This window comes from Eublepharis macularius, chromosome 11 (assembly GCF_028583425.1).
Source record: "Eublepharis macularius isolate TG4126 chromosome 11, MPM_Emac_v1.0, whole genome shotgun sequence".
NCBI lineage: Eukaryota > Metazoa > Chordata > Lepidosauria > Squamata > Eublepharidae > Eublepharis > Eublepharis macularius.
In genome coordinates, this window is record NC_072800.1 from 70,653,290 (window position 1) to 70,666,385 (window position 13,096).

The following is a 13,096-nucleotide window of genomic DNA, read 5'->3' on the forward strand; positions in this document are numbered from 1 at the left end:
TTCAGATTTAACCACAAGCTGTGGCTTGCCGCAAAAAGCAGAAACTATTCATTTCCAAACAGTGCATCAGGGACAGCGGGCAGGGCAGGGGAAGAAGCCAAAGGGTCTGAGGAACCCCCTGGGCTTGTCCCCACAATGAAAACCAGCGTTTGTCATACAATGCTTGTATTTCTGTGTGTGTGGCGCTCTCAAGTCATAGCTGACTTATGGTGACCCCGGTGGGGTTTTCATGGCAAGGGACTATCAGAGGTGGTTTACCATTGCCTGCTTCTGCAACCCTGGTCTTCGTTGGAAATCTCCCAGCCAATTACTAACCAAGGCTGACCCTGCTTAGCTTCCAAGAACTGGTGAGATCAGGCTCACCCGAGGGCTCACATAATGACGCTATTACTTTGCCAGGCAATTATAGAGTGATATTTTTCTGAGAATACTTCCAGATTATTTCTTTTCTTAACTACCATAATAAGTGTTGTTGCTGTATGTTTTGTACACTCATTACTCCAATGGCAAATCATTTCTTTTTTTAGGGCCACTCACGTTGCCTTTTGTCTTTAATCTTTAAATAAAAGTATTGCCAAAAATGGAGGACTAAACATACCCGCTACTGGGGACTTGTGTATCATAGAGGATTGCAAGACTTGCTAGAAAGCCCATATTCTTAGGTTTTTCAGTTGAATAGATAGGACATAGGAAGCTGCCTTATACTAAGTCAAGCCTTTGGTACAATCTCATGTCACTGGCTTCCTGTTAGTTTTTTAAAACCCAACAGTTTGGATATGCCAGAGATTTGGGGGGCGGCGGGGGGGGGGAGGTTCTGAACATCCCGTTAGACTATGGGCCCTTCCCCTCTCAATGGCACAGTGTGCATGTTCTATGATGATGTGGTATTGGAGCATCATTTTGCTAAATTTGGAAGATTAAAAAAAGACATCATGAATTATGCAGGCACAAGAATCAAAGCTGTATTCACAACAGAGATAACAAATTGTTTTAGGACATGCATGTAAGTAAACACAGTAAAAACCAACAGGCTCAGAAACAAGTAGCAGAATGTATATTATGGCCATTATAAGAAGTTAGAAGGTCATTCAGGCACACAGGCAAACAGCACCAAATCAGCACAGACACAGTAATACTTGATGTTGGACATCTGGAAGAACCCTTTGATGTCTACTTCCATGGCAAGATTGCAACTCATCATAGCATGCAAAAATGGGTTAAACCCAAATCTGGTGAGTGGTCATGATCTTATGGTGTGCTAGCACATTGGGGGAACTGCTCTGATGCCTCTCAAAAAAAGATTCCTTAAAACTCTTTCCTGTCCCTTTTGTACTGAAAACACTTTTTGCCATACGACAGGCACATAACTGTACTTTAAAGTGAAACCATAACCTCATACCCTAACTTCTCCATCACTTCCCAATTTTATTCCTTAAAACATTGTTTCTTCAAAGACTTGAGGGGGCTCAGAAGCCCATTTAGAAAAATCTATGGTTAAATATATTATTTGGAATGAAATTATAAAGGATGCCTGTAGTTACTGGAATATTTGCTGTGACAAAATACTTTCCCATTTTCAGGGTATCTGATGCCATCTGCTGGATTTAGCCAACCATTACAAGAAAGCAAAGAAAAAGAGTAGCTGTTAAAATGTGAATTTCTCTCTAGTTTAATGGAAAATCAATGAGTCTGTTCTCTAATGGAACTAACCTTCATTGTTGAGTTGGATATTCCTGTTGAACTAGATTTATTTATTTTATTGCTTTAGTTTAGTTTTATGCCGTCTTTCTCCCCAGTGGGCGCCCAAAGTGGCTTACATCATTCTGCTCGCCTCCATTTTATCCTCACAGCAACCTTATGAGGTAGGTTAGGCTGAGACCATCTGACTGGTCACCTAACAAGTTTCATGGCATTGTAGGGATTCGAACCTGGGTATCCCAGACCCTAGCCTGGTACCCTAACTACTACACCACACTGGCTCTCAATGACTAGATGACATTTCAGTTTGTTAAGTGGTGAGAATTATCAACAAGCAAGACTTACACAGACAGCAGTTAGCTAAGAGTAATTTGTAAACCCATCTGTGATCTGTAGCCTCTGGCTTCTAATCCTCTACCCACTGTGTGATGCCTTCCATGTATCGGTGGCTTCCCTCTACTGAATGCACCTATGGTGCTGCATGCAGTTAGGACTGGGAGGGGTTCCGACAAAAGAAATTATGGCTGAATTCAGATGAATCGGATGTTCTTGGGTTCATGCATTTTCCTCCCTTTCTTTGTAGCTTAGTGACTGAAAACATCCTACTTGGCAGGAAAACATAGTTTATGTCTGAGCCACAAAAATATGGTTTAATTTACCTCTAAAACCCAATATGGTACCATAGTCACAACAACAAACCATGGTTTGATGAAAACCAGGACGTCTTCAGCGTTGGGGGTGGTGGTGGTACTTACTTTGTAGCACTAACCATCTAGTTTGTGTGAAGGACACCGTCATCCTTGATCCAGTTAACTTTCCCCCCAAATTGTCCATCAAGTATACACTGTACATTAAGCCCTTTAAACACAGTTTTGCTCTGTAATCAACACGACTTCATTAAAACACATGCACTTTGTAAATATGTATGTGTATATTAGGAAGCAAGCCTATTTCTCTGAATCTATCCCAAAACAAAAAGGGATTTAAAAACTTTGGGTGCAAGCAGAGTCTAAAGAGGCTGAGCGCCTAAATAGGAAAAGAGTACCTTTAGCCGAAGATTTGCACTTCTCAGAAATGTGGCTTGTGTTTTGTAAACTAAAGATATGTTCAGCTTCCAGTTTGAGTGATTGTCAGCTGACCAACTGCAGTTGGCATCCCTGTTTACACACTGAGTGCTAACCTCTGGAACTGTGACATGCTTCAGATTGACTTTGCTGGAAGGCATGTGCAGGCCGTCTGTCACAAATCAGACTTTTACTCACCAGATGTCTGCCTCTTTTTCAAGTGTAACATTTGTACCACAAGGGCTTAGTTGGTAATATTTTGGTGTACAGCATTTTATCCATGTCTAATGAGTTTGTCACTAATTTTAAAGTTGTTGCTTCTTTCCTCCTATTTCATATTAGCACATATCTTTTTTTCCTGGCAGCATCCTCAAATACAGAAAGAATCGCAGTATATCAAATACTTGTGCTGTGATGACAAGCAGACTCTGCATCAGTGGGTAACTGGTATAAGAATTGCCAAGGTGAGGAGAAGATGTCTTTTACGATAAGAAAATGAAAAGACAGTGGAATCGTGATAGCGAAGAAACTTTGGTGCTCCAATGGAGATCTGCGGCCAAGGACCCTGGTGGTGAAAACTACCCAAATGACAGCACAGGCAGACTTAGCAGTGGTTCTCCAATCCTGAGCAGTGGTCAAAATAGATACAGTACTAGAGCACTGATCCTGTCCATGTTAGCACAAAGACCTAATTTCAGGAGGAGGAGTGGCCCTACAGGGACTGGAACAGGATCCCAAGATTTATGATCTCTTGTCTCCATGTTATTTGAAGCTGGTTGGGTCTTTGCAGTCACTACAGCTCTGAGTTGTAGTACTTCTTTATTTAAAATATTTATATGCTTGCCTTTCTGCCAAGCAACTCAAGACCCAAGGTGGGGAAGCAATAATATTAAAAAATAGATTTTAAAAAATTAAGCTCTGAAATAAAAAATAATATATTAAAACATCAATATTAAAATGCCTTACACCTCAGTAGCAGGATATTCTCCCTTTGCTCAGGCTCAGGCTGCCCAAAAAGCCCTCTAGAAGCACTCTGTTTTACAACCTGTCCAGAAAGCCCAAGAAGTCCCATGGGATCCATTTGAGGAGTCTGTTCCACAAGCATGGGGCAGCCTCTCCTACGCTTTAGGGGGGGCACTATCAGATCATTGATTCTGAGTATATTGTAAGTATGGGGTTCCTTCCTGCACAAGAAAATTAGGAATGTAAAGCAGATAGCTGAAAAATAATGTTTAAAGAATTCTGCCAAGTTAACTTCCAGCCTGTTTCAGTCACAGTTCTTAATTTACTAATAGCCAAGTAGATGCATTCTAATAAAAGTGTTCCATTCTTGAAAGAGCAAACGCCCTTCATCCTGCTAGGCATTTTGACATGCAGTGGGATTCACCTGGGTCCAATTCACTTAAAAGGCAGCTATCACTATTGCTATGATCTCACTTTCTGAAACTTCTGGCATGGCCCTTTTTTCGTAAGCAACCCCCCTTCTCTCCCATCACACCACATAATGAGAAAGGAGGCTGGTGCAGAATATTTGCTGGATTTGTGACTTAACTTGCCTTGCTGAGCTTTGGAGACAGCAACTTTTGCATCACAAAGGGACTGACTACATATATGCCTGCTTCATCCCGAACATGGATTCAAGTAAATTTATGTTGGTTTAAATTCAAGATCTCTATCAAGTCCGTAATGGACTAAAGTGGACAGATGGAAAGAGCTCTCCACTGCTGTTGTGGACCCAGTTCACTTGGGTTTAACTAAATTCTTGGATGAACATATACATAGCACCCTTCACCAGCTTATTGTTTTCTAGGGGTTTTTTCTGTATCTGGGGCAGATATGGCATTACGCAGTAGTTATTAATTACTTGACATTTTCTGGATTCAAGATAAAATGTGTATTTATTTCCCCAGTATGGCAAGACATTGTATGATAACTACAAATGCGCACTGCAGAAGGCTGGCTTAACATCTCAGTGGGGAAAGCTGGGGAAAGCTGAACCCACAACTGCTGCCACATCTTCTCCAAAAGGTACTGGTGCATGTTAAGATTAGGTGTATATTTGGTAGATGGTAGAGCCTTTTGTATAGACTCCAAAGAGCTACTTGTAGCAGTTCCAAGCCTCTCTTTCTAGTGGGTATACTTGATTTTCTTTGCCACTTCTTTTGATAGGCCATTCAATTTCAGACGGGGATTGCAGCATGGCTAAGAAAGGTTGATGTTCAAGAAACCCAAGTCTGAAGCAAGCTTAACTACTTGGAGAGCTGGTGTAGTGTAGTGCTTAAGTAATTGACCTGTGATGTAGCATTTTGCTGGTTTGAATCTATTGCCATGAACTCACCAGGCAGCCTTGGGCAAGCCACTTCTCTCAGCCTCAGCACCCCAGCTGCATTGTGGGGATAACGGCACTGACTTTGTTCACAGCTCTAAGTGGGCACTAATCTATCTAGAAGAGCAGTCTATAAGCACACTGTTACTGTTCTCGTGTAATGCCTTCCCACAGACACATTTCCTGTAATCAGAATTGTTGGCTTGTTTTTAATTCCCTATCCGCACCAACATTTAACTTGACATCAATGACATCCGTGCATCCAGTCATAAAACTGATGCAGGCTGCCCATAATGGCCTTGAGATAGAATTGGAACAAGTTGTGGGTCTCCAAGGTGAAGTACCAAACTTTCTGTCCCTCACTTAAAATCGTCGGAAGATACTAGCAAGGTATAATGGTGCTGGTATAAAATCAATTCAAAAGGTGGGGGGTGGGCAGAGCCCAGGGATTATAAAATAGGACAGAGGTGAAAACTGATCCCAGGAAGGTCTGGAAGCACTTAATGAGATACTAACATTTGCGTCAAAATAATCCTAAAAGGTGCTGTACAGGAAGTGATACGAAGTCTTCTGGAATATATTTCTGAAGCGTACTTCAGATAAAATATAACTATATTAAAAAACTTTTCTGTGCATACCAATAACATCTCTGTAAGATTCAGCTTCAGGTTAGCTCAGACTAAACTGGGAAGCCAAATTACATTCATTTTAGTTTTTCTAGTTAAAATCATAAAATGTTTGCCTGGTCTGATTTCCCTTACTCAGTTGGCCAGACGTGTGACCTGTTGTACAAAGGTACATGAACTCTAGACAGATTTTTTAAGGATGCAGTAGTATCCCAGGACAATCAACATATACAATAGATGCGATTTTGTCCATATGCATGATGATTCCAAAATGTGGGTGTTTTTTTTTTGTTGGTTCACTAAAATTTTGTTTACCTTTACAAAACATAAACATACCTGTTTCCCCCCCTTTTTCATATCATAGGTAGGACTCATGCAAACGGACAGATCCCCCAAGCTACAACCCGCGCAACTTCAGATTCTTCAGAGAGCAGGAAACCTACTGAAATACCAAAGGTACAAATTAAACATAAGAAGTGCGTAAGAAAGAATTGCTTTGGGGGATCAGGCCAAGAGATATGGAACTCATTTTCTGCAATGGCCACCCTCTGAGTACCGTGTTCTTGCCATCTGGCTGGTTTTTATGGATGATTTTTATGCTATTGTTTTTGAGCCGCCTCAGGCATGTCTCAGGAGAGGCATCATATATGCATTTTCTAGTATTTTTTAGAAGCAATATGCTTCTGATCATGGATGCTACGTTTAGCCAAAATGGGTAATCACTGCTGATAGTCCTGTTCTCCGTGAATTTGTGTAGTCTTTTCCAAACGTCCAATTTGCTTCCCCCCACATGCCAACTTTTTGTATTTAGCTTACCTCCTATTCGGTTTTATTTAAAATCTGTTACTGATCTAGAAGTTGCTCTGTCGTCTTAAGAAATGCCAACTTTTCCCTTCAGTGTTTTGGTCAAAAGTTTTCTAAAAGGTTTTAGCTGATGGCAGCCCTCCACTAGATGAAGAGCCTTGCTCCAATGGCAAGCACTTTTCTCCCTTAGCCGAAGGAAGTTCCTGGAGCCAATTTAATATGTTTGCTGGATTGTCTCGGTCTGTTTTAATTGCAGGACAGCAGTTAATCACAATATACTTTGTTAGCCATGAATGAGTTGCTGAGGCTTTTCCGGGGGTTATGTTGTCACAGCCTAACAGCCTTGTCCCAGACTGGGCCTCCAGTGGAACCTTGCCCAAGCTGAAAGTGCTTACAAATCTTTTGGACGTGTTTGCTTAGCTTTTAACAAAAACTGGCTGAGGTGTATATGGAAAATTGGATTTCTAGCTCAGTGCTTACATACTTCCAGGAAGATAGTTTCAGGTTGGTCTGTGGTAGAACAGCAATATTTGAGTCCAGTAGTACAAGATTTCCAAGCTATACGCTTTCTAGGGAGCTTTGACTCAAAAGCTTATACTCTGGATATGTTACTGATCTTTAAGGTGCTATTGGACTCAGTTCTTGCTACATACTTCCATTAATTCTAAATGTTTATACAGCACATTGGCTTCTAGACACTGTAAGAAAGATTAGGTTTAAATGAACAGTAACAAGAGACCCAACTTTTATAGTGCTTATACCGCACCTTTTGGGGTTGGTTGTAACCCCCCACTCCACCCCATGCCTTAGTAGTAACTCTTAACAGCCACCAGCTGCCCTCCTGCAAATGAAACAGAGCCATATTTGTTAGGTTGTCCGTTGGCCTCTCTTCATATTAAATACAAAGTCTTTAATATAGAGCTAAATGCAAGCTCCCCTAATAGTCTGCCAGCACAAAGCAAACACAGATCTAATGAACTACTAGTCTTCATTTCATTTTCCTACAACTTGTGTGATGGATGCTTTGGAAGAGATTCATCTCTCTGTTGTGTCTGTGTACAGTGTATAGATAAGAGGTTGATAGGCTCTGGTTGTCTTCTGTTGTAAAAGAATGTGGAGAAGAAAGTGGCTATGACTTAGTACAATAGGAGGAAGAATGCATTGCACCAGCTTGGCCCTGGACTTCGGAAAGGGCAGGCAAGACAAATTGCACCCTTCATCTATGCAGACTATACAAACACAGTAGTTATTAGTTGCTCTATGTTCAGGCTCTGTAGTGCTTTTTCCATTTCCATCTGCTGCCATCCACAGTGCCCAGAGAAAAGAATGCCTTTCAGATAGCTCCACAAAGCATTTAAACTAGCCTTGCAAATCCGTTTCATCCTTCACGTAACAGTAGTAAATGCCCTTGACAAGCAGCACAAAACTAAAGTATACCAGTACAAGACAGTATATCAAAAATAGGGATATCTTGTAAACTACAAACTAAAAAACCCAAAGGAATCCACAATATGAAAAACTGACAAGCATACAATTACGAACAATATTTGGTATACCAATAGCAAGTGTGTAAATGGACAGAAAAATAAATGTAGAAATATGTGGTACATCAAAAAGGAATTAAGAAGCACAACAAACTATCCTTTGCCAGCCAAACTCTGCTTCGAGGAGATCTTCATCAGATCATTTGTGTGTTTATCTTGTTCTATTTTAAACCAGCCACCAATTCAAAACTAGGAACCAAAAAGGTTTCTTTTCCCTGTAGTATGAGAAGATAACCTGTTATGTATGTATGCCAGTTCTTCTCTGTACTACTGCTCTGAGAGATCCCACTGTTTGTATAGAACTAAAGAAAATTATTGATGTGACGGGATTTGTCTCAGCATAGATTTGGAGTAGTGTAATATAAGTTAAGGAAGAGGAAAGCATTTATTACAGGGCTGCTTGTGGAATCATCCACGTTGTTATCCTCTACTTGTCCCATTTCTGGTTTTCTGTTGCTTTGCTGTGATCTTTCCCAAACCTGCTTGGTACAGTCTTTTTGGAAAGATGGGTCAAAGCACTTTTGGACACAGTGATGATGGAAATGAAAATACAGGGAGTATCGGTATTTGTTTAAGTAGCCTTAGTACAGAACTAGGAGCTGTGGCTCAGCGGTATAGGATCTTGTTTTGAAGGTCCAGGTTCACTTCCTGGCATCTGCAGTAACAGCTAAAGGGTCAGGTAGTAGGTGATGTGAAAGACCTCCACCTGAGACACAGGAGAATTGCTGCCAGGCTGAGATAATACTGACATTGATGGAACAAAATTTGGGTCCAGCAGCACCTTAAAGACCATCTAGATTTCCACAGTATGAGCTTTTGAGAGTCAAGAAGCTGTGACTTTTGAAAGCTCATACCCTAGTAATCTAGTTGGAAATCTGGTTGGGTCTTAAGATGCTACTGGACTCAAATCTTGCTCTTCTGCTATAGACCAACATAGCTATCTTGATGGACAAGTGATCTGTTCAGCATAAGGTAGCTTCCTGTGTGTAAAATGGATAGTAGCAAAGTTACGAGAGAAACCCTTCAAATATTTGGCTTCAATGGATTTCCCATACTCTGTTTTGAATGCATCTATTTTCACTAATTCTTGAGTTTAATGGCAGAATGCGAAAACAGTGAGAACTTCATTGAATTCCTTCTTTGAATTCTATACGCGGGAACCCATTAGTCCTGCTTTTTATGTAGAGTTCTTTTTCCGTGTACCAGTTTGTTTCTTGTGTTAACAGGCTAATAAGTCAGACAGCATCAGCAACCCGACCCCAGTGCCACTGCTTACTACGTCTCAACTGAAACACCATCGCAAGCCTGGAGGGATGCAGCCGCCCCCTCCTCCTCAAAGGCGGTGTTCTGCAATTACAGCTTCCTCATCGGTGCCCACAAGTACGCAGCGAGCGAGCACAGCTTTCGCCTCAGATCCAGCAGAATTTCCACCACCCCCTGAACTGATACCTCCACCCCCTGAACTGGCAGACTTGCCGCCGCCACCTCCTGACTTCTATGACGCTCCTCCAGATTTTGTACCCCCACCACCCCCTTCCGTTACTAATGGTAGTCCAGAACTACCCCCACCTCCCCCCTCAGTCTCTGCCCCCTCACTTCCCCCTGCAGTCCGAAAGAAGATTGTTCTTCCCCCTCCTCCTAAAAGACATGAAGGAAGCAGGGGCCAGGGAGGAGAGGCCAAAGAAAACGAGTCGCATCCAACTGGGGATGCAACTGGACAAGGAGATTTCATGTCTGACTTAATGAGAGCTTTACAAAAGAAAAGGGGTGAGACATCATGAAGCAAATGGGCTTAAAGACTGGGGCATGGTTTTAGCTGAGGGATCATGGAGTGGGTGGTCTGGAGGAAGAAGACCAGAGCACGCCCTGGAGGTCCAAAGGAGTACAGACAGAGCAAATCATTCCAGCATTTCTTGAAGCAAATTGTTTCACTTCCCTGAAGACTTGTAGTGACCGTGGCTTCCCATGCTCCTTGTTCAATATAGTACTGCGCAACTTGAAGCACAAACAATGTCCTGAGAACATGCAGGTTCCAGAAGAATAGTCCTGGTAGGTGGTAGCAGCAGGAAGGCTGAAGAGATGGAGCCTGAAGTCATTTATTGCTGGCAGAAGCTTCCTTCATCACTTTCCCTTGGCCAATTTCAGTAGATTACACAGTTCCTTCTAGTCCAGCATGAAGCCTTGCCTGGTTGGTGGATGAGCAGAGCAATCTACAAAAATAAACGCTGCTGCTTGAAAGTTCCAGCTGTTATTTCTATTTGAAATGAGAGATCAGGTCTAGCACCGCACCTTGGCATTCGCAGGCAGCTGTTGAAGGCCCACTGCCATGTCTTGACAAGTCTCTTCAGTGGGTCTCCAGTGGAGTAGCATCAAGGAGAGCCCCCCCCTTGATGGACTAGTCCTATCCCTGTTTGCCTCATATTGCCTCTTCCTCTCTTCACACCCCATCCCACTCCCCACTTCTGGAGAGAGAAGGAAGCCTGTGGCAAGCATCAGCTTCTCTTCTTTAATGCCAATCCCTTACTTACTATTGAGTTAACCTACCATGGTTGGGAAAGGGAAAAGAGTTCTTTGCTGTTGCTGCTGCCCGCTTGCCCAGGAAAGCAGGTGGGCACATGTTAAGGAACAGCTGGCACCACTGATAGAGCTGTGCAGCTGACCTTGCCTCCACTAGCAACTCAACTTGCTCTCAGCAAGAAGCAGGAAACTGCCCCAGCAGCCCACCACAGCCCTCTGAGATGATTCCCCGTTTCCTGCTGGGAGAGAGGCATTGAGGACATCTTTACCAGGGTTCCTCCCCCAACTGCCTAGCCTTCACAATCTCTAAATGCTCTGTTGAATGGCTGATAACAAATAGAAGCATAAGGGTTTTCTTTCTGTCTTTAGAACATAAACAGCATTTGGGGATTTAAAAATGGAAAATAGTATATGTACTCTCTTGTCTAAAGTACACCACACATGTTTTCCCAGTAGTTTTGAAGCTAGTGACTCTTAGCCAGGACAAGTGTTATTTTCAAAGATAATGATAAATTGTCTGCACATATTATTTACCTGGTTTAATGCTATACTAAGAGCGCAATCTTAAGCAGAATTGCACCCTTTAAAAACCCACCGAGTTTATTAGGGCTGCCATTGTATGTCTACTAGAAGTAGGAAAACTGGTAATTCCTCCCATCCATCTGCTAGGTTAGCAACTGTTTTTAAGCACCATTTTAAAAGGTATTTGTCTCAAAGACCCTCTAGTTACATGAATACTTTATGCAATTTCACCCCTTGCCATCTTTTTTGTCCTTTATGGTTCACTTTAATTCTCCTCTGTTTGTTTTGACTGCATTCATTGCCAGCTCCTAAATAAAATCTTCTGTGTCTTCAGAGTGTTTCACTTAATGGGATAAACAGGAAAGGATTTTCAGACAGAAAGGAAGAAGTCCCTGACCAAGGAGGGGGATTCAGTGGGGAAAGACCAGCTGACAGTAGAACAGACAGGTCAAGAACAGGAGTTAGATGATCTAAGGAGCAGTGATTAGGCAAAAAGAGATATGGGATGGAGAATAAAAGAGAGAAAAACATAGGTGGTTGTTGTGGGTTTTCCGGGCTGTATTGCCGTGGTCTTGGCATTGTAGTTCCTGACGTTTCGCCAGCAGCTGTGGCTGGCATCTTCAGAGGTGTAGCACCAAAAGACAGAGATCTCTCAGTGTCACAGTCAGCCAGCAGATGTGGCTGAAGATGCCAGCCACAGCTGCTGGCGAAACGTCAGGAACTACAATGCCAAGACCACGGCAATGCAGCCCGGAAAACCCACAACAACCATCGTTCTCCGGCCGTGAAAGCCTTCGACAATACAGAGAAAAACATAATTTGCTGGTCTTGAAGAAGAAGGAACTGGTTATTTCAGCAATAGAAGAAGGTTTTAAAGCAAAACCTACTACAAAGATTTGGAGGGCTAGAAATGCCCCTTGGCTTGTATGCTGGAGCCTGCTATTGGGCAAATTCAGTGCAAAACTAGGATCCACAATGGTATTGGATCAAGAGTTGGCTTTCCATTGGTGGGATTCGGGCTGCACTCCAATTGATATGACTTTAGGACAGAAGATGCCATTGGTGTGGGGTTGACGGGACAGTGCAACCTTTTAATGGTAGAAGATGCACGTGAAGAAGTATGGGAAGTACTTGGTGGGAGTATGGAGACGGGGGGAGGTGGTAGGTGATTGAATTAGGATAGGTGACAGACTTCACCCATACCTGCCAATAATGCCAGGGGATAGGCTCATAGTTCATCCTAGGGTTGTTTTTACAACAGGAAGCACATTGAACCAGAGAATGTTTTCCCAGCAATTCCCATGGCACAATGGGCATGGAAATTGCTCAAAACGGGCACAAGAGTTGCTGGAAAATTCAAAGGCTGGGAAGGAGAAGGAGGGGAATGCTCCACTCTGCTTCCAGTAGCATACTTCCAGTTCATGATCAATGGTGAGAAATAAGAACAGTTGCCTTTACAAGAGAATTCAGAAGCAGCCAAAAAGATGGAGGTAGTTGGGTGACTTTAATGAAGGTTATCTACATTCAATTCAAGAGGCATCTTTTTAAAAGGGAAATGAGAAATACAGGCACTTAAGGCACACAAATAGCAACAGAGTAAAAAAAAATACTCATTCAGTCCACTGATGATACTATGGTTTGTCTGAGATTTGGACATTTTCTTGCAAATTCTCTTATCATCAAGATGAACAGCTGACTTTAATCTCTTTGGCCCAGGCAGGGGGACGTTGGGCATAACCAGCTGTTTCTGCCACTGTCTGCACCTGAAAGGGGTGTTGTAAAACCTGCAGCAAGAGGCGGACCTGAAAGCAAAAGAATATGAAAAATATCAGCACCAGCTACAATGCACACACACGGCCACTGTGTGATCTCAGACAGGCCATACAGCATGCACTTATATCATGACACTGAACAGTCAGAGGTTGGTCAGCCTTCCATGAAGGTAACATTGGCCTATGAAGCATAAAAAGTAAAACAAGTCAGCAAATAATGAAC

At 42.5% G+C, this 13,096-nt stretch overlaps 2 protein-coding genes across 3 annotated transcripts in view; one reads left to right on the forward strand and one right to left on the reverse strand.

The window, feature by feature from the left end:
* Positions 1 to 11,434, forward strand: part of APBB1IP (amyloid beta precursor protein binding family B member 1 interacting protein) — a 66,794-nt gene extending 55,360 nt beyond the window's left edge. The window contains exons 11-14 of the mRNA XM_054992145.1: positions 3,128 to 3,226; positions 4,673 to 4,790; positions 6,079 to 6,170; positions 9,289 to 11,434. Coding sequence (XP_054848120.1) covers positions 3,128 to 3,226; positions 4,673 to 4,790; positions 6,079 to 6,170; positions 9,289 to 9,843 — 864 coding nt within the window. The 3' untranslated portion in view covers positions 9,844 to 11,434. The remainder of the gene's footprint in view (positions 1 to 3,127; positions 3,227 to 4,672; positions 4,791 to 6,078; positions 6,171 to 9,288) is intronic.
* A 1,153-nt stretch (positions 11,435 to 12,587) lies between these two features.
* The window catches only part of LOC129337440 (protein adenylyltransferase SelO-like), a 52,472-nt gene continuing 51,963 nt past the window's right edge, over positions 12,588 to 13,096 (reverse strand). For both annotated transcript variants that reach the window (XM_054991095.1, XM_054991094.1), the window contains one exon: positions 12,588 to 12,903. In XM_054991095.1, the coding sequence (XP_054847070.1) occupies positions 12,781 to 12,903 (123 nt within the window). In that variant the 3' untranslated portion in view covers positions 12,588 to 12,780. The remainder of the gene's footprint in view (positions 12,904 to 13,096) is intronic.